Source organism: Garra rufa, chromosome 3 (assembly GCF_049309525.1).
Source record: "Garra rufa chromosome 3, GarRuf1.0, whole genome shotgun sequence".
In the NCBI taxonomy this organism is placed as follows: domain Eukaryota; kingdom Metazoa; phylum Chordata; class Actinopteri; order Cypriniformes; family Cyprinidae; genus Garra; species Garra rufa.
Window position 1 is genome coordinate 47926733 of NC_133363.1, and position 22434 is coordinate 47949166.

Sequence of the window (22434 nt, forward strand, 5' to 3'; positions counted from 1 at the left end):
TGTGACTGTGGTTGTGCAGTGCAACATAAATCAATAGTATTTACACTAAGCTTAAGCAAACGACTCATTCAAAACGGGACATGTTTTCATTTATTTCCTCCTTTTTTTAAAAAAAAAATAATGTTCTTGAAAAGTACTAAACAGAAAATAACCTGTTTTACACTTTGTTTATTGTTTTCATTTCTTTTTTTTCCTGTCGAAGGAGGAACTTGAAAACATTTGAAACATTCTCAGTGTGAAAACACACAGACAGATTTTTGTTGTTTCATTCGTAGGACACTGTAATCGTATGTTTGTACCCTTTTAAGATCTCTTAATAATGTGTCAATCAAAAGTAGGTTAAGACACAAACTAACAAGCCCCGCCTCAATTTCGCCTCATTTCCCAGACACTAAGAAATCTGAAATGGGCCTAAAAACGAGAGACGATACAAACATTAACAAAAAGATAAAGAAAACAGCTGTCTTATAAGAGGTCCCTGTCTTTGGCAACGCAGGAACACAGAGAACATGAGGTCAGCCAAACAGGAAGTCCTTTTCAACTGTCTGAAACCAACATCCAGAAATTCACTAGCGCATATTCCCAATACACCTCAGAATTTGGCCCGTAAATATGTACATTCCAGCGCATGTACAACCAAACTGGTATTTTAAAGCACTCCTCAGGTGGCGTTGAAGAGGGGTGTGTGAATGTGTACATATGTCTATGTAAACGCACTGAGCAAGTGTGTGTGTGTTTGTTAACCCAGTCCTCCTCAGGAGACGTTGGTTATGGGTTTGTATTTCTTGAGGCGGGTCCATTGCCCAGTAGAGTAGTTCATCTCAAACACTGTGTCCACCAGCATAGTGGTGCTGCCGGTTCCGTCCGCTTTAGGCAGTACTTCTGTGTGCTCGCTCAGTTTGATCTGAATGATGTCACCCTGCTCTGGACAGGGGTTTTCTGTTGGGAGGAAAGAACAGACAAACAGTAAGATTTAAAAAAAAAAAAAAAAAAAAAAGGCTGATAAAAATCAAACCCAGAATACCTCGAGATCCTGCCATAAAGCCCAGGATGAGGGCTTTTTCGGGCCGTGTAACTTTGTTTGCTGTCTTGAACATTTCCTGTGCAGCATACATCTGTTCTCTCTGTGGGGAACCGAACATGCAAGATAAAAATGAAACTTCCTGGACTGTACACTATCATTTCAAAGTTTGGGGTAAGACTGAAATGAATACTTCTATTCAACAAGGATGCATTATATTGATCACAGGTGACAGTGAAGACATTTATAATATTACAAAATAATTATATTTCAAACAGATTCTGTTTCTATTCATCGAAGAATAAAATACATGTAAGTAAAAGTACAAATAAAATAAAATACAAAAATATACCGTAAAATGTAAAAAAATAAATAAAAAGTAGCACAACAGTATTCGAGATTGATAAGAAAAGCATCAAAATCACAGGAATAAATGATACACTACCAGTCAAGTTTTTGAACACTAAGATTTGATGTCACATGGACCATTTTATTGATGTCCTTACTACGTTTCTGGGCCTTAAACCTGTCAGTTGCGTTGATGTCTATGCAGGGTCAGAAAGCTCTCGAATTTCATCAAAAATATCTTAATTTGTGTTCTGAAGATGAACAAAGGTCTTACGGGTTTGGAACGACATGAGGGTGACAAAATGTTAATTTTTGAGTGAACTATCCCTTTAAAGGCCAAATTTTTTTCTACAATTTTCTCATTTAAAACCTTTTTAAAAACATCTATTAATGACATTTCTGAATAAAAAAGCATTGTCTGGTAACATCATTTCCACAATTCAGAAAAGTTTTTACCGTGAGCGACAGGTTCTTTTTGGGTTGGGTTTGTGGGGGTGCTGGCGTGGGTGCAGGCTGGGCTGCAGTAGTGGGCGGCTGTGTGGGCATGTCCGGCTGTGCTGCTGTGGCGGCGGGGGGCGGGGCGTTGTTGGTGGGCGTGCTGGTTGGCGTAGTGGGTGAGGTGGGGGCTGTGGGACTGGCAGTGCTGGCATTGTACATGGGCGGCCGCTGTTTAAACTGGCCAGGTAATGAAGCAGAAGCGGCACTCGGGGCGGACGACTCTTCTGACTGCCGGTTTGTAGCTTCACGCCCTGAACCACCTGCATTTGCTAAATATTAAAGCAAAAAATTGGCGTTGAGAAGACTTCAAGCTCACACATAGCTTGGTTTCCTGTTAATATCGATTGTGTCTAATTAATAGATCTACTGTAGCTAATTTCCTGCATCTGTTGTAGGCTCACCTGGCTGTGTCTCTGAGCTGGGAATATAAGACGAGGAAGGAACCATGCTGGGGGTGGCGGGGAGGTAACTGGTTGACGGCAATGCGCTCTCATTGTTTAGTGCCCCAAGTTTCTGTTGAAAGGAGAGGAAAAACAGACTTGAGTTTTGTTCTGACCCACATTCAATGCATCCATCATATAGCTAAAAAGATTTTCAGAACTACCTGTGTGGACACCAGGCCAGCTGCGTAGTCTGGTGTTGCGTTCTCCACCACCGCCTCTTCTTTGGCTACCTTCTCTCCAGCTTCTGTGTCTAAATAAGACAAATATCAAACATTATAACTACAAATGTACAGCACAAAAGAATTGTAGGCTGGGCTTGAAGTCAGTCAGTTCAGAGGTGCAGGGTGTGTCACTAAATGATCTTTTTGAACTTACCCAAAGTCTTTCTTCTCCTCTTAGCTTCTCTGCCAGCGCCTACCATATCCAACTCAGATATATCCAACAACTGCAAGAAAAAAATACAATCACATAACCTTACAATATAAAACATAGGGATGACATCCACACTAAGGAGGTCAAATTCAGCTCATGATTTATAAATCCAGGTGTCACCTACAAAGACAACTATTTGCTCTTAAGGATTTTGTAAAGAGTAAAACCTATTATATAAAGCCTTGTTATTGAGTGATTTCATAACTGGCCATTGCCAGACAGTTACCTTGACTCCCCTTTCTTTGCGCAGGGGTGTGCGGGCAGGAGCGATAGGGGTTCTGTTACTGGGAGGGCTGAACATGCTTGGGGTAGTAGGGCTGCGGAATGGTGCTTTAGGAATGCCCTTCAGAGGCGCTAAGAGAAGAAAGACAATCATTATTAGCAATCTTGTGCGTTGTTAAGAGAATATACAGTTGAGGTCAAAAGTTTACATACACCATGCAGAATCTGCAAAATGTTAATTATTTTACCAAATTAAGAGGGATCATACAAAATGCATATTTTTTATTTAGTACTGACCTGAATATGATATTTCACATAAAAGACATTTACATGCAGTTGAATGTATAAAAATGAGCATGTTCAAAAGTTTACATACACTTTTTTTTCATACAGATTTTTAATACTGTGTTGCTACCTGAATAATCCACAGCTGTTTTTTTGTTTAGTGATAGTTGTTCATGGGTCCCTTGTTTGTCCTGAACAGTTAACTGCCTGCTGTTCCTCAGAAAAATCCTTTACGCCCCACGAACTGTTTGGTTTTTCAGCATTTTTGTGTATTTGAACCCTTTCTAACAATGACTGTATGATTTTGAGATCCATCTTTTCACACTGAGGACAACTAAGGGACTCATATGCAATTTTTTTTATTACAGAAGGTTCCTATGCTCACTAACGCTTCAGAAGAAAACAAGATGCATTAAGAACTGGGGGGGAAGAATACTTTTTGAATTTGAAGATCAAAGTAAATTTAACTCATTTTGAGGAAACATGCAAATATCTTCAGTAGCTTCTGAAGGGCAATAAAAAAAAAAGAAATATAGGCAAAATAAGTTAAATGTACACATCTTCATTCTGTACACCCTTGGCTCTTAATGCATTGTTTTTCCTTCTGAAGCATCAGTGAGCTTTGAACCTTCTGTAATACTTGCATTTGAGTCCCTCAGTTGTCCTCAGTGTGAAAAGATGGATCTCAAAATCAAATAGTCATTGTTGGAAAGGGTTCAAATACACAAAAATGCTGAAAAACCAAAGAATTTATGGGACCTGAAGGATTTTTCTGAAGAACAGCAGACAGTTTAACTGTTCAGGAAAAACAAGGGACTCATGAACAACTATCACGAAACATCTAAAAAACAGCTGTGGATCATTCAGGTAACAACACTGTATTAAAAATCAAGTGTAAACTTTTGAACAAGAAATTTTTTTATAAATTTAACTATTATCTTTTGTGGACTACATGTAAAAGTCTTTTACATGTATGTAAAATATCTTATTCAGGTCAGTACTAAATAAAAAAATAACGTGAATTTTACATGATTACTCTTATTTTGGTAAAATAACTAACATATTGCAGATTCTACTAGGTGTGTGTAAACATTTTGACCTCTGTATGTACACTAATGTTCAAGTTCGGGGTTGGTAAGTTTCTTATGCTCACCAAGATATCAAAGATATCAAAAGATATCAAACCTATGACCCAAGGTTTAATGTTATTGTTATCTAATGCAATGACATTCATACATTTTTACCATCCAAACACATTTTGGGGCCGTGGTGTATACATATAAATCTTACTTGTTGTGTCAATCTTTTTCACTAGACCTCTTCCTTTGGAGTGGAACGGCACTCCTGCTGTTTTCTTTAACTGCTGGGCAGTCTCTGTGGCTTTAAAACAAATATAATATATATGAAACAGTCACAATAAACATGACAATCATCACATAAACGGTATGGTAAACTCTTGTTTTAAAATAATCAAATGGTTCCATACTGAAAAATGAAATCACAGATGTTCTGGCACAAAGAACTCATAAACACACTTACATTTCTGCAGCAGCTCAGCTCTGAGCGTAGCACTCTTGGGTTTCCTCTTAAGCTGGAAGTGCTTGATGGGTGGAGTGAGTGGTCCCACCAGCGTAGTCAAAGCACTCTTGTTCAGATACTGACACTCCAGAGGCAGCATTGACGACGCTTCACATTCATTTACTGGACAGAGGTGCAAATATAAACAGCAAGTCTCAGCAGATGCTTTCTTACCAAAGAGCATATTGCAAGTGAAAGGTTAGTAAGATTACTCATCACAAGCCAAGCTAGCTCTCAAATGCCAACAAGAACCCCAAACCAACAGTTCCAGTCAATCGCAACACCTTTTAGATTTTTCGTTTTAGATGTGCTCAGTGTTACATTATTATAGAGTAATACAGATGGGCAATTACACTACAAGTCAAAAGTTTTTGAACAGTAAGATTTTTAATGACGGTCTTCTCACTAAGCCTGCATTTATTTGATCCAAAGTACAGCAAAAACAGTATAATTATGAAATATTTTTACCATTTAAAAAAGACTGTTCTCTATTTGAATATATTTTAAAATGTCATTTATTCCTGATTTCAAAACTGAATTTTTAGCATCAACAACAGATTTTAGACAGACCTTTCTCACGCAGCTCTCCAAGTATATCCTGTACATTAGGGTTCTGTTCCTCCAGGTCCAGGTTTAGTGAGCCGGTCTCTGGAAATGATTTCAGGACGTCGGCTACCATTAACACCCACGGCTCAGTGTCCACAGTGGCCAACTGAATGATCTCTGACAGAGCCTCCTTCATCTGGAATATAAGAAAGAGAGAGAGAATTAGACATTTATTTAACCTAGTCAGTCTGTAAATTAATCTGCTATCATTGCACTAGAGTTTGCCTCATATTGTAAATTTGACCATTGTTTACATTATTGCTATTGTATATTTCCTTCCTTCTTAGTGCACTGAGGTAAAACATACAGAAAGAATTAAACCATAAATCCATATTCTATTCAGTTTAGTAAGTTTGCAAATGTTTCTACTTAAATTATATGGCACTAAAGCAAAAGTTTGTTTTATTACTCCATGCATTTGTCCATAAATGCCAATAAATGTGTGAACTCACAAAAAACATCATACAGTTTTTTTTTCAGATTTAGCTTTACAAACACTGCAAACATGATTTCCCACTTTTTGAATTTTGTTTGAAAATGTAATGTTTATACAGGCTAATTCTGAGCGTATTGCCTACATCATATATGAACATGTTTTGTGTGAGTAAAGAGGAATTTGTTTCTTTAGAAATCAATTAATAAATATAATTAAAATCCCTCCACAAACAGCTCACTACCAATCAAAAGATTTTGTGTTTTTTGAAGAAGTCTCATCAGCTCACCAAGCCAGCATTTATTTGATCCAAAGTACATCAAAAACAGTAACATTTTTTAAATATTCTTACTATTTAAAATAACCGTTTTCTATTTGAATATATATAAAAATGTCATTTATTTTTGTGATTACAAAGCTGAATTTTAGCATCATTACTCCAGTCAAATGATCCTATAGAAATTCTAATTAACTAAAAAAAAACTTATGTTCAAAACAGCTGAGCAGAATGTTTTCAGTTTTCTTCGATTAATAGAAAGTTCAGCACTTATCTAAAACAGAAATCTTTTGTAACATTATGTCTTTATCATCACTTTTAATCAATTTAAAGCATCCTTGCCAAATAAAAGTATTAATTTCTATAATTTATCCCCCCCCCCCCCAAAAAAAAAAAAAAAAATTATACTGACTCCAAGCTTTTGAATGGTAAAGTGTATAATGTTACAAAAGCTTTTTAATTCAGATAAATGATGATCTTAGGATCTTTCTATTCATCAAAGAATCCTGAAAAAAATGTACTCAAGTGTTTTAAATATTAATAATAATAAATGTTTCTTGAAAAGCAAATTAGCATATTAGAATGATTTCTGAAGGATCATGTGACACTAAAGACTGGAGTAATGATGCTGAAAGTTTAGCTTTGATCACAGGAATAAATTACATTTTAAAATATATTTTAATAGAAAAGTTTGAAAAGAAATTTCACAATTTTACTGTTTTTAGCTGTACTGTGGGTCAAATAATGCAGGCTGGGTGAGCATAAGATACTTAAGAACTTAAAAAATATTACTGTTCAAAAACTTTTGACAGGTAGTGTGTTACAGTATTTCAGCACTTTATTTATTATTTGATACGTTTATATTATTTACAAATTTAGATTTTGGACAGCTAATGTTATTAATAACTTACCGCCTTATTTTAATACAATATCATTGTCATTTGATATTGTAATATTGTAATATTGTATATTTCTTGTCATTATATACAATACTGTTTGTAAAACAATCATGCAAATAAAGCATATAAAATTTAAACGGAAAATATGCAAAACTGCAAAACCAGTTTCCCGCAAAAAAACGTTACTACTGTATTTAAAAAAAATGGTAATAGTAGTAAACACAAAGTTACCACAGTTTTACAGTACTAACAATGACTGGACCAACTGTGGCATTTTGGCGGAAACTATAGTTATCATGGTACATTTTCTAAGGTTTAAACAAAGAAATAAACTCCATAAAAATACACAGCAGTAACACTCCGAAAGTTGACAGCATGTTTACATAAAGGAGGCTAGCAAGTTAGCTCAAGCCCAGAGGCTGAAGACAGACAGCAGCCCGAGCTGAGCACTGCTGGAGACTGACATGATCCAGACAGCAGCTGCAGGGGTCTCATGGTGGAAGCCATGTTATTACACATGCAACACTTACGTGCCAGCAACATATCACACAAATACTACTAATAAACAACATGCCACCCCAATAAAGCATGCCACGCTCGGTAGTTAGGAGAGTTTGTGTGTGTGCAGCAGCAGAAGGAGTGAGTCCTGCAGTCGCACCTCATCCACGGTCCTGCGCGGGAGGTGCAGCATCCCCAGCAAGAGTTTTAACTTCACCGGAGGCGACAGACTGGAGAAACACAGCCGTATGTTATCGATAACCGACACGGTGAGTAGAGAAGCGATGCTCGAAGGTGTCCACAGCTCGTCTGTCGATCCCAGTTTGTTGTGGAGCCACAGGCCGGTGTCGCTCTCCCTCATCGACGCCATCTTGGAAAAAGACGAATAATGAGATCGGGCATTTTAACAGGCTACCTAAGAAAACACACGCGCACACACACACGCACAAATGCGCGCTAGGACCCGTGTGAACACAACCAAAGAGAAACTTTCAGAAAAAAATATAGAGAGCATGTTATCTAAGTTTTGAGTGATTTGCGTAATAGTTTTTTCCATTATTTATCTATATTTGTTTTTCTGTGCTTTTTCTGTATTTGGTTTTGGCGTTGTGTTGTGTTTGGCAATGTATGAACACTTGGCTGTGATCCCTTGGCATGTGTTTTGTTTACAACACGTTATTGATTAATAATAATACAAATGTTTTTTAAATTATCAGTGCTAATCTGTTATTGTGAAAAATGTTCTCCAAATTAGAACATTTTGTTTTTATGACTAATTCATTATTGTTTCCTTAATTTACTGAAAATCTTAATCAGATTTTACCTTATTTTTTATTTTAAGATTTTAGTCACGCTATCATGAATGTGAAATTTGGTCATGCAGTTATGGCAAATAGTATACATAAATCTAAAATATAAATATCTATCTATCAAAATGTTATTGAAACATCTAACAAAATGTTTTAAAAAGCTGCATTGTTCTCAAGCAGTAATACAAACTGAAACTTACATGTGATCCTGGACCACAAAACTAGTCAAAAGGGTCAATTTTTTGGGGAAATTGAGATTTATACATCATCTGTACAAAAGCTGAAAGCGAAAAAATGAGCTTTCCATTTATGTATGGTTTGTTAGTATATGACAATATTTGTCCGAGATACAACTATTTGAAAATCTGGAATCTGAGGGTGCAAACAGTTCAAAATACTGAGAAATCCTCTTTAAAGTTCTTGGCAATGCATATTACTAATTAAAAATTAAGTTTTAAAATATTTACGGTAGGACAAAATATCTTCATGGAACATGATCTTTACTTAATACCCTAATGATTTTTTGCATAAAAGAAAAATAGATAATTTTGACCTATACAATTTGGCTTTTTGCTACAAATATTTTTATTCAGTTTCCAAAAGCACAAGCCAAACATAGGGCAACGTTACACATCTCAAAACATGCAAAACAGAAAACACACACACAAAATGAAAACAAACATATATTAAAAACATAATTAACTAATTTAAAAACAACGAGATAAAAGAAGTTCCATACATTAGGGCAGTTACATAAATTTGAAAGAGTTTCAAAGTATATTTTAAGATCAGTGTTACAAAATGTAATGTATGATGGTTTCTTTTAAATCACTTTTGACTTATGCATATATAGCTTTGCTAAAATAATCTACAGATTAATAAAGTAAGATGGGTTTTGAAAACCAAGTAAAATATCATGAGGTTCTAAAGAAAGGCTTTGTTGATTATTTTTGGTTATGTCTATTTTAAAGTCAACCCAAAATGAAAAGGCAATAGAAAAATAAATGCTCAAAAACATCAGTACATTTAAAACTAGTAAGGTTGAAAGCCATGTGACCCGCGGCAGCCAATTAGAGAGCAAAACGTTGCCTGGGCATAAAAAAATATTTTTCACCCTACGGTGCTTAGCAAAGGACAATAGACCTCAAAAAGCGCAACTGAAAAGCGAAACTGCGTCCTGAATAGGAGGGCGGTGGTTTGACAAACGGTACTACTGTCTTTATCAGAGACTAACGTTACAGGTAATGTAAATGAGCTATGTTCCGCTATAATTAGCTTAAATAACGCGTAGTACAGAAGTGGGATTTGTATTTTGGGTGGTCATATTTAAAAAATGACCATATTTCTGCTGTATAAAGACAAAGCTAAAATAAAGCAGAATATGCTCGACAGTATCTTATTTGCGCTTCTGTCTTTTATTTGATATTTTTATATAAAGCGTCTGTTAAATGATTTAATATTAGAGCATGCGCCTCTACAGCTCTTTATCTGTTGTGATTTGGCAGGTATTGTGTGTACGGTGATGCTGCGTGACAGTATGAGGCCAAGCGGAGCTCTAGCGACAGCGATGCTGCTGGTACTCATCCAGCTCCTCTGTTTCAAACCACTTCATGCCGAGGAATCAGGCACGGTCATTCCCGCAGAGAGTAAGAATCTGCATGCTTTTATAGACGTGTGTTCAACAAGCATGTGTCGTTATGTAGCCCTTGGGGAGACTTTGGTGTTTTCTGGGCACTTGCTAAGCAAAGTGTTATTTTAGCAATTTTTATATACTAATATGGTTTTAATCATAGTTTGTTAATGTTTGTTTAATAGGCCGGCCATGTGTTGATTGTCATGCCTTCGAGTTCATGCAGAGAGCCTTGCAAGACCTGAAGAAAACAGCTTTCAACTTAGACTCACGGGTAAGATCATAAAACGGGAGACAACTGATACATAAAGCCATTTTTTGGGCCTTTTTTAACCCTTATTGTGAATATTTTAATGTGGGGCAGACAATAAAACATAAACCCCCGTTTTCATAGACAAGGCTTAAGCCTAGTCCTAGACTAAAATGTAAGTCTGAGCTGTTTCAACTGAAATAAACTTGCACTGACTGATCTTAAAATATATCAGTGCCTTTGTTTTGTCTCAAGATGTACACCAGTAATGTTTTTTTCTAAGCACATTTATAAAAAAATACCTAAAATGTCCTAATTGAACTATTGCTTAATCATGGCTTAGTCCAAGCCCTGTCTGTGAAACCGGGCCTTAGTCTTTTTTTATCTTACTTTAGTGTTTACATTTCCATTTTATAACAAGAATTCATTTGAGGGCCTAACAGAAGTTTCAGACCCCTTTATTAACACAATGGTCTCCATATGTGGTCACAGACCCCAGCTTTCATGTCTATTCCTGTAAGTTTTGCAAATACGCAATCAAGCTGTGAAAAAGGTAAAAGGGTTAGTTCGCCTAAAAATGAAAATTCTGTCATTAATTGCTCACCCTGATGATGTTCCAAACCGTAAGACCTTCGTTCATCTTCAGAAGACAAGATATTTTTGATGAAATCCCTCTATAGACAAGGGTCCTACTGTGGTCAAGGCACAGAAACGTAGTAAGGATGTTGTTAAAATAGTTCACGTGACTTCAGTGGCTCAATCGTAATTTTACAATGCTACGAGAATACTTTGTGTGCAAAAAAACAAAACAATTCTTTATCACCTTAGCACGATTTTGGAGAGTATCATAATGCATGCGTGCTTTCCTCGGTGTAAACTTAGGGGGTTTTTTTGCACACAGAAAGTTTTCGGATTTCATAAAAAAATTCCAAAGAAGATCAAAGGTCTTACAGGTTCAGAACAGCATGAAGGCGAGTAATTAACGACAGAATTTTCATTTTGGATGAACTAACGCTTTAATTTCTAGTTGATCTGGGCAATCTTTTAATAAATGTAATAGACAGACACCTGTTATATCTTGTGTTTTCAGACAGAGAGTTTGGTGCTGAGGGCCGAGAGGAGGGCACTGTGTGACTGCATGCCTGCCAGCAGCCTGCGCTAAAAAAACAGCCATAAACACTGCACTCAAGACATAGAAATCTTTATATAACTAAAGGATACTACCTGCTCTCTGTCATACACACTCTTTTACTCTCTCTCAAACATGTTTCTTGTCATGTTTTACATTTATCATTCATTGTAATATGTGCACAGAGCATCATAAACACACATTCCCAACTAAAGAAGTCACAACATTCCAGTTTAAATGTTGAGTTCAATGTTGAGAGGCACATTCATATTAGGGCAGGAGCTAATGCAACTTTCCATAAGCGTGTAAAGACAAGGGTAAGTGTTTCCTCTCCAGGCACAATGCACTGCAAAATATACTCTAAACACTGAACACATTATTTATCATAATTTTTTGCACAGTACATTATGTTTTTTCAAATGTTTAACTGCTTTTTATATTTGTGTTCTAGAAATATATGATTAACTGTCCTAATAGTCAAGCAGATTTTAGTTTAGATTTATTAAATATCAGAATTTAAATGTAGACCTTGTCTTAGAGAGTTTGCTGTAAGATTATTAGATAGATATATGACTAGAAAAGGAACTGCATGTAAAGTGATAGATTAGTATTTTATATGAGAATTTATGAAGGAGGAACAAAATGGATGGTTTCCTATAGAGATTACTTTGGTACTAAGATGTAAGTTCACAGCTGTAGCAATGTCTTTTTGTGTGTAGCGAACGTGCATTAAAACATATGTGATGTTGTATTTCATGTTGTAAATTATTTATTTCATAGATTATACTACATCCTTTGTCTTTATCTCAGCCACCGTAAAAGTGTAATTGAAACTGAAAACTCGGCAGCTGCAGTATCTGAATCCCCTTAACCAGCTGTTACGAAACTTCAACATCTAACAGTTTGGAGCTTTTGTCCCACACGCTTACTTGCTTGTGACGCATCACATGACCAGAAGGGGGCGCAAGGATATAAAGGTTCATTAATACTGTCGCATCAATGCAGCACTTCCCGTCGGGGTGTGAAAACACAGCTCTGCAGAGCAAGCAACTTTAAGGAAAAAATACACACACACACACACACACACACACACACACACAATAACGGTAAACATGGGAATTCAGAGAATGACACGGCCCCCGCGGTTATAGTGTAAAAATGCAACGTAAAGCCTTCCAAACTATTGACAGTGGTGCAAAATAGCGAGAGAGAAAAGTAGGCTACTTCACCTGATGATAGCACACTGTTTATAAAGGGAGGAGAAAAGAAAACTAGGTAAAATGTATGCACTGTTTGTTTTTTTCACACATTGGTTGAGGTGCAGAAAAAAGTTGCTTTCTCACAAGAAAAACTGATACACAAAAACAAATATAAGCTGCAGAGCACTAGTACAGACACCTGCAATAAAGCATTGCTTATTTTAGTCAAAGTGAAAATTTTTTTTTCAATAACAATAAATTAACTCTGATTCTGTTTTACTTAAATTTCAATGTGTGATCAAACACTAAATGAAAATAATCAGTTTACAATGAGGGATTTGAGGGCTGTCATTATAATGTCACTTATTTTGGTAATTGAGTAATTTGGTCGATTATTCTGATGATTAACCAATCAATTGGACTTTTTTTTGGTAATAAATATAGACCTAAGTGAACAATAGACTTTAAAATTACTTATATGTGACCCTGGACCACAAAACCAATCATAATGGTCAATTTTTTTTTTTTTTTTTTTTTTTGAAATTGAGATTTCTATATAATCTGAGAGTTGAATAAATAAGATCTCCATTGAGTTGTTAGGATAGGACAATATTTGGTGAGATACAACTATTTGAAAATCTGGAATCAGGGTGCAAAAAAATCTAAATATTGAGAAAATCTCCTTTAAAGTTGTCCAAATGAACTTCTTGGCCATGCATATTACTAATTTACTAAAAATCTTAATTATACATGACCTTTACTTATCCTAATGATTTACAAGTATACAAGAAAAATCGATAATTTTGTCCTACACAATGTATTTTTGGCTATTGATACAAATATACCTGTGCTACTTAAGACTTAAGTTTTGTGGTCCAGCATCACAAATAATAGCAATAAAGGCAATAATAGCTAATCATATGGTTTTATTGAACAAAACTTTTAAAACACAAAATGTATTATAAACAATAGAACTAATGTACATTTCGCATTAAAACGTGACTGCAGAGGGCGCCAACAGCCTGACGATTGTTTTTACGCTTTACTCCTCGATCTAATCCTTGTTTAATATTGGCTAAACAATTAAAATAATTTAATTCAAATATCTACTTAATATTGGGCCATATCTTTATGACAGAAATGCTACAGCCACTGCAACTTCTTGATATGTGGACACCAAAACGTGTAATCTCAAAGTGAGCTTTTATTTTAAAAATATAAAATAAAAAAATATTTTAAAATCGCGACGAACAGTTAGCATATTGAAAAAAAAAATACATTTGCTTTCTCAATATGCTTTTTGATTTTTAAATGAGTTTAATATATCATGCAGCCTTGGAAAACGATCTAAAATCATTTATCTATATAATGTATAATCTCTTATAGATCAGTGTCTAAAATGTGTTTCATGGATTCTCATCCATGGAATGCACCACTTCCGGTATTTTGCTGGTTACTCGACACGGCAAATTGCAGTTGATGATTTTTTTAAATCGTCACAGCTCTAATGGATTTAGCAAATGCTTTTATTCAAAGTAACTTGGAAAAGAGGAAAAACAAGTTAATCAAAGATTCCATGTTGGACAACTAGTTTAGAAAGCAAGCTAGAGAAACGAGCGAAATTCTGAGGAGATTGATTATCTATTAATCAGGTCAAAATAAACATGTTTCAGCTTTTATTTTGATAGATGAGTTCAAAATAGGCAGAAACTGGTCTTGGGTCAGTTATAATAATACTGCTGGTACTAAACAAACAGCTTGAGTTAGAAATATGCATCTAAAATCAAAATAAAGAGTTCTCAAACCAGCCACAGAGGCCTTGGAGGGCGTTTTACCCGTGTAGTGAGAGGCTCATGAATACTTGAAGCTGATAATCCATTAATTATGCATACATATTTTTGCAGAAGCGTCAAATGAATTACTCATTAGGAGGCCGAACTATGAATAGGTCAGAACATGGCCATTTCTGATAATGAAATATTCACTTTCCCCCATTCTAAGAAAGAAAGAGAAAATGACAATACACAACTATTGTGGTGTAAAGAGTTTTTGAGCAGGGGGTCTGCAGAGGAAACGACGGATTGTGCATTAAGTGTGAGGAAAAAAAAGACTGCCCCATTACACACATTGTGAATGTATGTGTGTGGTACTTAATTGATGATCTGCTACGAGGTGATGCCTGTTGCATTATGCATCTGCTGACTCCTCTACAACCTCTGCTGATTTTGAAAAAATACAAGCAGAGTTGCTGTCTGTTTTTTCAAGGAGAACAAACCTCAAGGCTCCCTCCCAGACCTGTCTGTCTGTCTGTCTGTCTCCTCTAGTTTGGAGAATCCGGTTTGTTCCTGTTTCCATCTCTCCTCCTCCTGCCCTCCCTCTCAGTCTCACTCTTTAGTGCTCTCTCTCTCTCCCTCTCTCTGACCCTGTGTCCCAATGCTGACTGTAGTGTCTGGGTGGTTGATGCCCCTGGCACTAGGCATGACTCCCAGAGGAAAATGGACACAGTGTGCGGATGGTGGGTATCCTGGGACACCCACATGCAGATGGATTATTTTTAGAATCAGAAATCCTGGAACAAAACCATAGACACACAGTGAGACAGATTAAAATGGAATTCATACACTAGTTTAGATCACCATAATAAAGAGATTTCCAAAGTCTGTATGATTTTCTGCCAACAGAAATCTGTCAGCAGAACAGCCGTATTATTTCATTACATATTTTAATACATTCATTATTTCATAATCATGACTGAGATTTATAAAGCAGAATAAAATGTCAAATTCAATCAGTTTGAACAATCAAACGCTTCCTATAATTGCTGACCAGCTTTTTGCATGTCTCCACTGGTATTTTTGCCCATTCATCTTTAGCAATGAGCTCCAACTCTTTCATTTTGGAGGGTCTCCTTGCCATCACCCTGATCTTTAGCTCCCTCCACAGATTCTCAGTTGGATCTAAGTCAGGACTCTGGCTGAGCCACTGCAAAACGTTAATGTTTTTGTCTGCTAACCATTTTTTCACCACTTTTGCTGTGTGTTTTGGGTTGTTGTCGTGCTGAAATGTCCACTGGTGCCCAAGGCCAAGTTTCTCTGCAGACTGCCTGATGTTGTTGTTGACAATTTTGATGTATTGTTCCTTTTTCATGGTGCCGTTTACTGTGATTAGGTTCCCTGGTCCACCGGCTAAAACCCCCCCAAAACATTAGGTTCCCACCACCATGTTTGACAGTGGGGATGGTGTTCTTAGGGTTAAAGGCTTCTCCTTTTTTACGCCAAATGAAGGCTACATCATTGTGGCCAAACAATTCAATTTTTGTTTCATCTGACCATAAAACAGAAGACCAGAAGTTTTCTTCTTTGTCCAGATGAGCAATTGCAAAGGCCAAGCGGGCTTTTTTGTGCCTTTTCTGGAGAAGTGGTGTCCTCCTTGGTCTGCGTCCGTGGAACCCAGCGGTGTGCAGTGTCTGTGGACTGTCTGCCTTGAGATGTTGCCACCAGCAGAGCCCAGATTCATCAGGATGGCCTTGGTGGTGATCCTTGGATTCTTTTTTACCTCTCTCACTATCCTCCTGGCCAGCACAGGTGTCACTTTTGGCTTACGACTATGTCCTCTCCTCTGAGATTTGTTGTTGATGTCTCTGTTTACTGGAAGCTTGTGACACTAAAACAAATTCCTTGTATGCAAAACATACTTGGCAATAAAGCTCTGTCTAACTTGTGTCTATTTTGAAAATGCACATTTTATTGCACTGCTGCTTTTTGTTGGTTCCTGTAACTGATTGTGCTTGTGTCATCAAAGTATATGCTAAATGATTACTGACTGTACTTGTACTTTCCCTTGACCCCTAAATCTTTGGATTGGATTATTCAACGGTTCAGATTATTAGCATTGCTGGATGTAAAAACACTTAATATTTTCATTTGCTAACAGCAAGCAACACAAAAAGGTCACACTGGTTGAGCTGAGGGGGAAGGACCTCATCTGACCCTTGTGGGTCTGAGTGAACACCATTTACGGTTGTGTGTGTTCAAATGACAGATCAGAGGAGACGGCATCACATTTAACCCATTAACACATTCTGGTTTCCTGCCAGTTCTCTCCACTTCCTCTTGCTGTGTTTTTATGAGTTACTAGTAAAGCTCTGTGAGGATTATTAGTCTCGTCTGTATTAGTCCTTGAAGTATTTCTTATCATTGTACACTAATCACATATTAGCATATACCAATGTATATAATTATCAAGTCATGTAATTAATAGTAATATATGATTTATATATGTTTTTATCATTTTAAATAAATTTAATTTGAAAAATAAATAATCACAAAAATAAATAAGCACTTTTATGGATCAAGAAGAGAAAGTCAGCTCAGACGTAGTAATTAGACAAAACAAATAAATGTACAATGCAAAACAGTTTGCACATTAAACAGACCTGATATGTTAGTTATTTTCCACAGTTAAATTGGTTAACTAAGGTACCGTAAATAAGTATATTAAATGGATTTATTGTTTAAAATTGTTTTTAAATTAAATAATTTTATACCTGAAAGGACATAACCAAAATGCTGTTTTTTAAAATTAAATTAATGAATGAAAAAATCAATTCACCGATAATGGCAGAACAGAGTAATTTTGTCAGTGCTGTTCCTTTAAAAATAAACAGCGTAACAGACTCATTTCTAAAAAGTTTTTTCTCTCTCTATATTAGTCAGCGTTCTATGAGAAGTGACTTTCAAAACAGGATACACGCATATTGTCTTTATAGGTTAACCTACATATCACATCAAACACACCTTGACAAATGACAAACTACATGTTATGTAATGCAGAAAGATGAAGTACCATTCAAAAATGTGGGACTTTTAAATTAATTCAGAAAGGCCACATTAATTGATCAAAAGTGACAGTAAAGACATTTATAATGTTACAAAAGATTTCTATTTTAAATAAATGCTGCTCTTTTAAACTGTAAATTAATCAAAAAAGCCTGCATCACAGTTTCCACACACACAAAACAACAATACAGCTGTTTTCAACTGATATGATAGTACAAAATGTGTCTTGAGCATCAAATCATGTGGACTGAAGACTAGAGTAATGGCTGCTGAAAATTTAGATATGCCATCAATAAGTTACATTTTAAAATATATTACTTTTTTTAATTGTAATAGTATTTCATAATATTAACTTTACTGTATTTTGTATTAAATAAATGCATGCTTTATGAGCAATAAAAGACTAAAAAAGTGAGACAGTGATATCCAGTTGAGGTCAAAAGTTTACACACACACTTTGCAGATGCAAAATGTTAATTATTTTACCAAAATAAGAAGGATCATACAAAACACATCTTCATTTTTTATGTAGTAGTGGCCTGAATAAGATATTTCAAAGATTTTTAATGAGAAAATAACAGTTGAATGATAAAATAACAGTTGAATTTATAAAAATGAGCCTGTTCAAAAGTTTACATACACTTGATGCTTAATACTGTGTTGTTACCCGAATGATCCACAGCTGTGTTTTTTATTTAGTGATAGTTGTTCATGAGTCCCTTGTTTGTCCTGAACAAACAGCCTGCTGTTCTTCAGAAAAATCCTTCAGGTCCCACAAATTTCTTTGGTTTTACAGCATTTTTGTGTATTTGAACCCTTTCCAACAACGACTGTATGATTTTGAGATCCATCTTTTCACACTGAGGACAACTGAGGGACTCATATGCAACTATTACAGAAGGTTCAAACACTCACTGATGCTTCAGAAGAAAAAACAATGCATTAAGAGCCAGGGGTGTAAACTTTTTAACAGAATAAAGATTACATTTTTCTTATTTTACCTAAATATATATATTTTTTTATTTAGTACTGCCCTTCAGAATCTACAAAAGATACTTTAATTAAACTTACCCTGATCTTCAAATTCAAAAATGTTTGATCAGTGAGGGTTTGAACCTTCTGTAATAGTTGCATATGGGTCTTTTAGTTGTCTTCAGTGTGAAAGGTTGAATCTCAAAATCATACAGTCATTGTTGGAAAGGGTTCAGGTACACAAAAATGCTGAAAAACCAAAAAAAAAAAAAAAAAAAAAAAAAAAAAAAAAAATCTGTGATCTGAAGGATTTTTCTGAAGAACAGTGGGCAGTTTAACTGTTCAGGACAAACAAGGGACTCATGAACAACTATCACTAAACAAAAAAACACAGCTGTGGATCATTCAGATAACAACACAGTATTAAGAATCAAGCGTGTAAACTTTAGAAACATGTAATTTTTATTAATTCACCTATTATTTTTTCTTGTGGACTATATGTAAACATCTTTTATGTGAAATATCGGTAACACTTTAGAATAGGTAACACTTATTCACTATTAACTACGACTTTTCCCTTAATAAATTCCTAATTTGCTGCTTATTAATAGTTAGTAAGGTAGTTGTTAGGTTTAGGTATTGGGTAGGATTAGGAATGTAGAATAAGGTCATGTAGAATAAGGCATTAATATGTGCTTAATTAGTACTAATAAATGGCTAATATTCTAGTAATATGCATGCTAATAAGTCATAGTTAATAGTGAATAAGTGTTACCTATTCTAAAGTGTTACCGAAATATCTTATTCACTCATTTGCTAATATCCCACACACTCCTAATTTCTTACTTAAAAGGCAGAATGGCACACCAAGCCCTGGAGCTACCATTAACCCTTGACTCATTTTTGCAGAAACAAGTCAAGTTGAGCAATGCTAATTCAACAACCAGTAGTGTTACCCACAGCCCCACTGACCCACCAACACAAACCCTGCCAATCCTGAATCCCAAACTGACGCACGTGCACAAACGCACGCACACACATCCATTCATGGGGGGCCCTCGCCATCAGTCATTATAACAATCACTGGGAACAAAGCAGCAATAGATCATTCACTCATTCAAGAGAATAGATCTCGAATATTTGTGTTATCTAAACTCACACGTAATTACAAAAATTCACACACTGCAATTTTACAAAGAATGTTCAACAAATAAATTGGTTAATAAAACAGTGAAACATATGTGACCCTGGACCACAAAACCAGGCCTACGGGTAAATTTTCTGAAACTGAGATTTATACATAAATAAACTTTACGTTGATGTATGGTTTGTTAGGATAGGACAATATTCGGCCAGGATACAACTATTTGAAAATCTGGAATCAGAGGGAGCAAAAACATCTAAATATTGAGAAAAATCACCTTTAAAGTTGTCCAAATGAAACAAAGCATATTACTAACCAAAAATTATGTTTTGATATATTTACTGTAAGAAAATTTACAAAATATCTTCATGGAACATGATCTTTACTTAAAATCATTATGAGTTTTGGCATAAAAGAAAAATCGATAATTTTGACCCATACAATGTATTTTTGGCTATTGCTACAAATATACCCGTGCTACTTAAAGGTTGTATCAGCGATTTCTAGCCTAAAACAAAGTGTCAATTTCAGCTGACCTTTCTTCACGATCCGCTCGCTGCCTGCCCCATAAATTGTCTGTGAAAAAGCCGCGTCTCTCTGGTCAGCCTAGGGTCCGAGATATGCCAAAAAAAACAATCGGCACTACCAACCTTTCCACAGATAAACAAACAGTGTTCCAACCAATCAGCATCAGGGGTTTGGTGTTGTGGACTTTCCTACTGGTGCAGGGATGTGAGGGAAGCGGAGCGAAAGGCAGCGAGCGGATCGTGATGAAAGGTCAGCTGAATTTGACACTTTATGTTTCAGGCTAGAAATCGCTGATACAACCTTTAAGACTGGTTTTGTGGTCCAGGGTCACACATTTAAACATAAAAAACATTTAAAAAAAAATGCAAGTGCAACAGTGAATTTCCTTTACAATACATAGACTGAGCTTAAAAAGAACTGACCTCAGCTCAGTCCTCTAATGAGTCTCAGATGAGTTTATGAGCGCTTATTATCTGAGAATACGGTTTAGTGAGTCTCTCAGGATCTTATATTTCAAGTGTTTAAAGTTGCACCCTGAGCAGCTACTATATTAGTGAGAGAGGAACAAATTTATTATACTAATTTACTAACACACACACACACACACACACACACACACACACACACACACACACACACACTCTCTACAACCTTGCCACACACACACGCTAGTGATTAGTGATCACGATTTCTGAGAACCTGAAAGGTCAAGGGTTACTACAAAATACAGCCCACAAAAGGCAGATTTTGTGCCGTCTGACATTCAGGGTCACCACTTCCTTCTGGACTGCTGAGGTCGAATGTTAAGTAAGACAATAAGGACAATGGAAGGAGAGACAAGTGTCTTCATACACTCGTGATTCAAAAGGAACTAACAATTAAACCACTTTTAATAAAGCAGATAGTTCCGGTCCTTGATTCTGACTGGTTGAGCCATATTCAAGGCTGTTGTAAATTACTTTACAAACATACACCTATGTTTATGTCTTTGTGTTGCTCAGCAACCACTTTGTTGCAACAACAACCATTTCTGAGAAACTACATTGTTTGGCAGAAGATTTTTTTTTTGTGTTTTATTTTGAGAAACCTTACTACATATATGGAATAACTGTTTTATAAAAGCAATAAGCCCCATGAAGCCGTGGTTTACAATGAATTTATAACAGCTAAGGGGGTTTTAGAGACTCTGCATCGTGCCTAACAACGCCCTTTACACCGTGTCCATCTACACATGACTCCACAACACGTAATAAAGTTTTTTTTATCAGATGTTGTTAATCAGAGTTTTTGTCCTAACTAACCTATTTTATAAACGGTTTCTATTTCTGCGACTGGAACAACAACATACATACTATGACAATTATAATCTCAGGTACTGATTATGTGCTTTATTCAGTGTTAAAAGTGTCTAATGTGAGTGTGAATATCATGCTGCATGACATTTATAGCCATACTGAAAGCAACAACAGATAGTTTACCTCAGATCTTGAAAATAAATTAAAGCAAAGATGTACGTTAAAACCACTTACCAACAAGTGCAAACAACTTAATGTGAACCAACAAGTGATTTCCATGACAAAGATGGTAACAGTAACTCAGTATGTAGTTTTTAAAGATGTTATAAGGGTTTAATAATTATGTGCACTTCTGACTTCTGAATGTCTGTGATATTTCAGTGATTCTAGCACGTCGCATCTGGTGTGGACAGTCAAATAGCTTGTTGCGTGTAGTAGCTGTAGTAATCCACTGCTTCTTGGGGCTTATTGCTTTATTAGAAGTAGAAAAAAGAAACTCAGGTTTGGAACTAGTGAAGGGTGAGTAAACGATGACAGAATTTTCATTTTTGGGTCACTGTCCCTTTAAGGTAAGTGATCTGTATTGTAAAACACTGATAAGTTTTGTTCAAGTTCTGAAGGAGCTGACAGACACAAATATCTCCTCAAACATTATACTGAATACCTACTTAAACATTATGATAATACATTGTAAAAAAAATCTGTAAAATCCTTTCTGTAGGCTATTCTGAATCTTGTACAAACGAAAACATCCGTAACAAGAACAGATTAAAAACGAAGGGACTGGGGAAGAGCGACTAGTTACTGTCTGCATAACGCGCGCATGCCCGTTGGCATCACCAGACTGTCCGCGTGCACACAGATGCTGATGCTGAGAAAAGACCGCATCTTCACTAGAGCTATAAAACCCGCGCTTTCCGTTTTTTAACTGTCGAGGGACGCCGATTTCGCAATATAGCGCATGTAAGACCTACCTGCTCAAACATTTGGGAAAAAAGACCACTCTTCTCGTCTGGAAGGGGGAGGGGCTGGGAGTGTAAGGGCGGGAGGCGATCCAGTCTAAACTAGTTCTGTACAATACGGCTGGAATGCGACCTTAT

The 22434-nt window shown here is 36.0% G+C and overlaps 2 protein-coding genes across 2 annotated transcripts; one reads left to right on the plus strand and one right to left on the minus strand.

Annotated features, from left to right (window-relative positions):
- Positions 1-73: 73 nt before the first annotated feature.
- Positions 74-7910, minus strand: nelfa (negative elongation factor complex member A). The gene is made up of 11 exons (XM_073837208.1): positions 7701-7910; positions 5398-5569; positions 4789-4950; positions 4540-4629; positions 2969-3096; positions 2686-2755; positions 2472-2560; positions 2269-2380; positions 1826-2136; positions 1025-1124; positions 74-939 (listed from the first exon to the last, which is right to left on the minus strand). Exons 1-11 carry the CDS (start codon positions 7908-7910, stop codon positions 755-757), a joined length of 1629 nt encoding a protein of 542 aa, XP_073693309.1. The 3' UTR covers positions 74-754.
- Positions 7911-9469: 1559 nt separating this feature from the next.
- nicol1 (NELL2 interacting cell ontogeny regulator 1) lies at positions 9470-12109 on the plus strand. The gene is made up of 4 exons (XM_073837521.1): positions 9470-9590; positions 9855-9995; positions 10165-10253; positions 11320-12109. The coding sequence occupies exons 2-4, from the start codon at positions 9872-9874 to the stop codon at positions 11389-11391; spliced, it is 285 nt and encodes a 94-aa protein (XP_073693622.1). The 5' UTR covers positions 9470-9590; positions 9855-9871; the 3' UTR covers positions 11392-12109.
- Positions 12110-22434: the final 10325 nt, after the last annotated feature.

Excerpts from the sequence above, each read along its gene's own strand:
- nelfa (XM_073837208.1), bottom strand. The coding sequence starts at position 7,910 with ATGGCGTCGATGAGGGAGAGCGACACCGGCCTGTGGCTCCACAACAAA. Across the intron at positions 4,951-5,397 it reads TGGAGAGCTGCGTGAGAAAG|TAAATGAATGTGAAGCGTCG; the intron begins GTCTGTCTAAAA and ends ACCTCTGTCCAG. Across the intron at positions 940-1,024 it reads CTTTATGGCAGGATCTCGAG|AAAACCCCTGTCCAGAGCAG; the intron begins GTATTCTGGGTT and ends TCCTCCCAACAG.
- nicol1 (XM_073837521.1), top strand. The coding sequence starts at position 9,872 with ATGCTGCGTGACAGTATGAGGCCAAGCGGAGCTCTAGCGACAGCGATG. Across the intron at positions 9,996-10,164 it reads CACGGTCATTCCCGCAGAGA|GCCGGCCATGTGTTGATTGT; the intron begins GTAAGAATCTGC and ends TTTGTTTAATAG. Across the intron at positions 10,254-11,319 it reads CTTTCAACTTAGACTCACGG|ACAGAGAGTTTGGTGCTGAG; the intron begins GTAAGATCATAA and ends TTGTGTTTTCAG.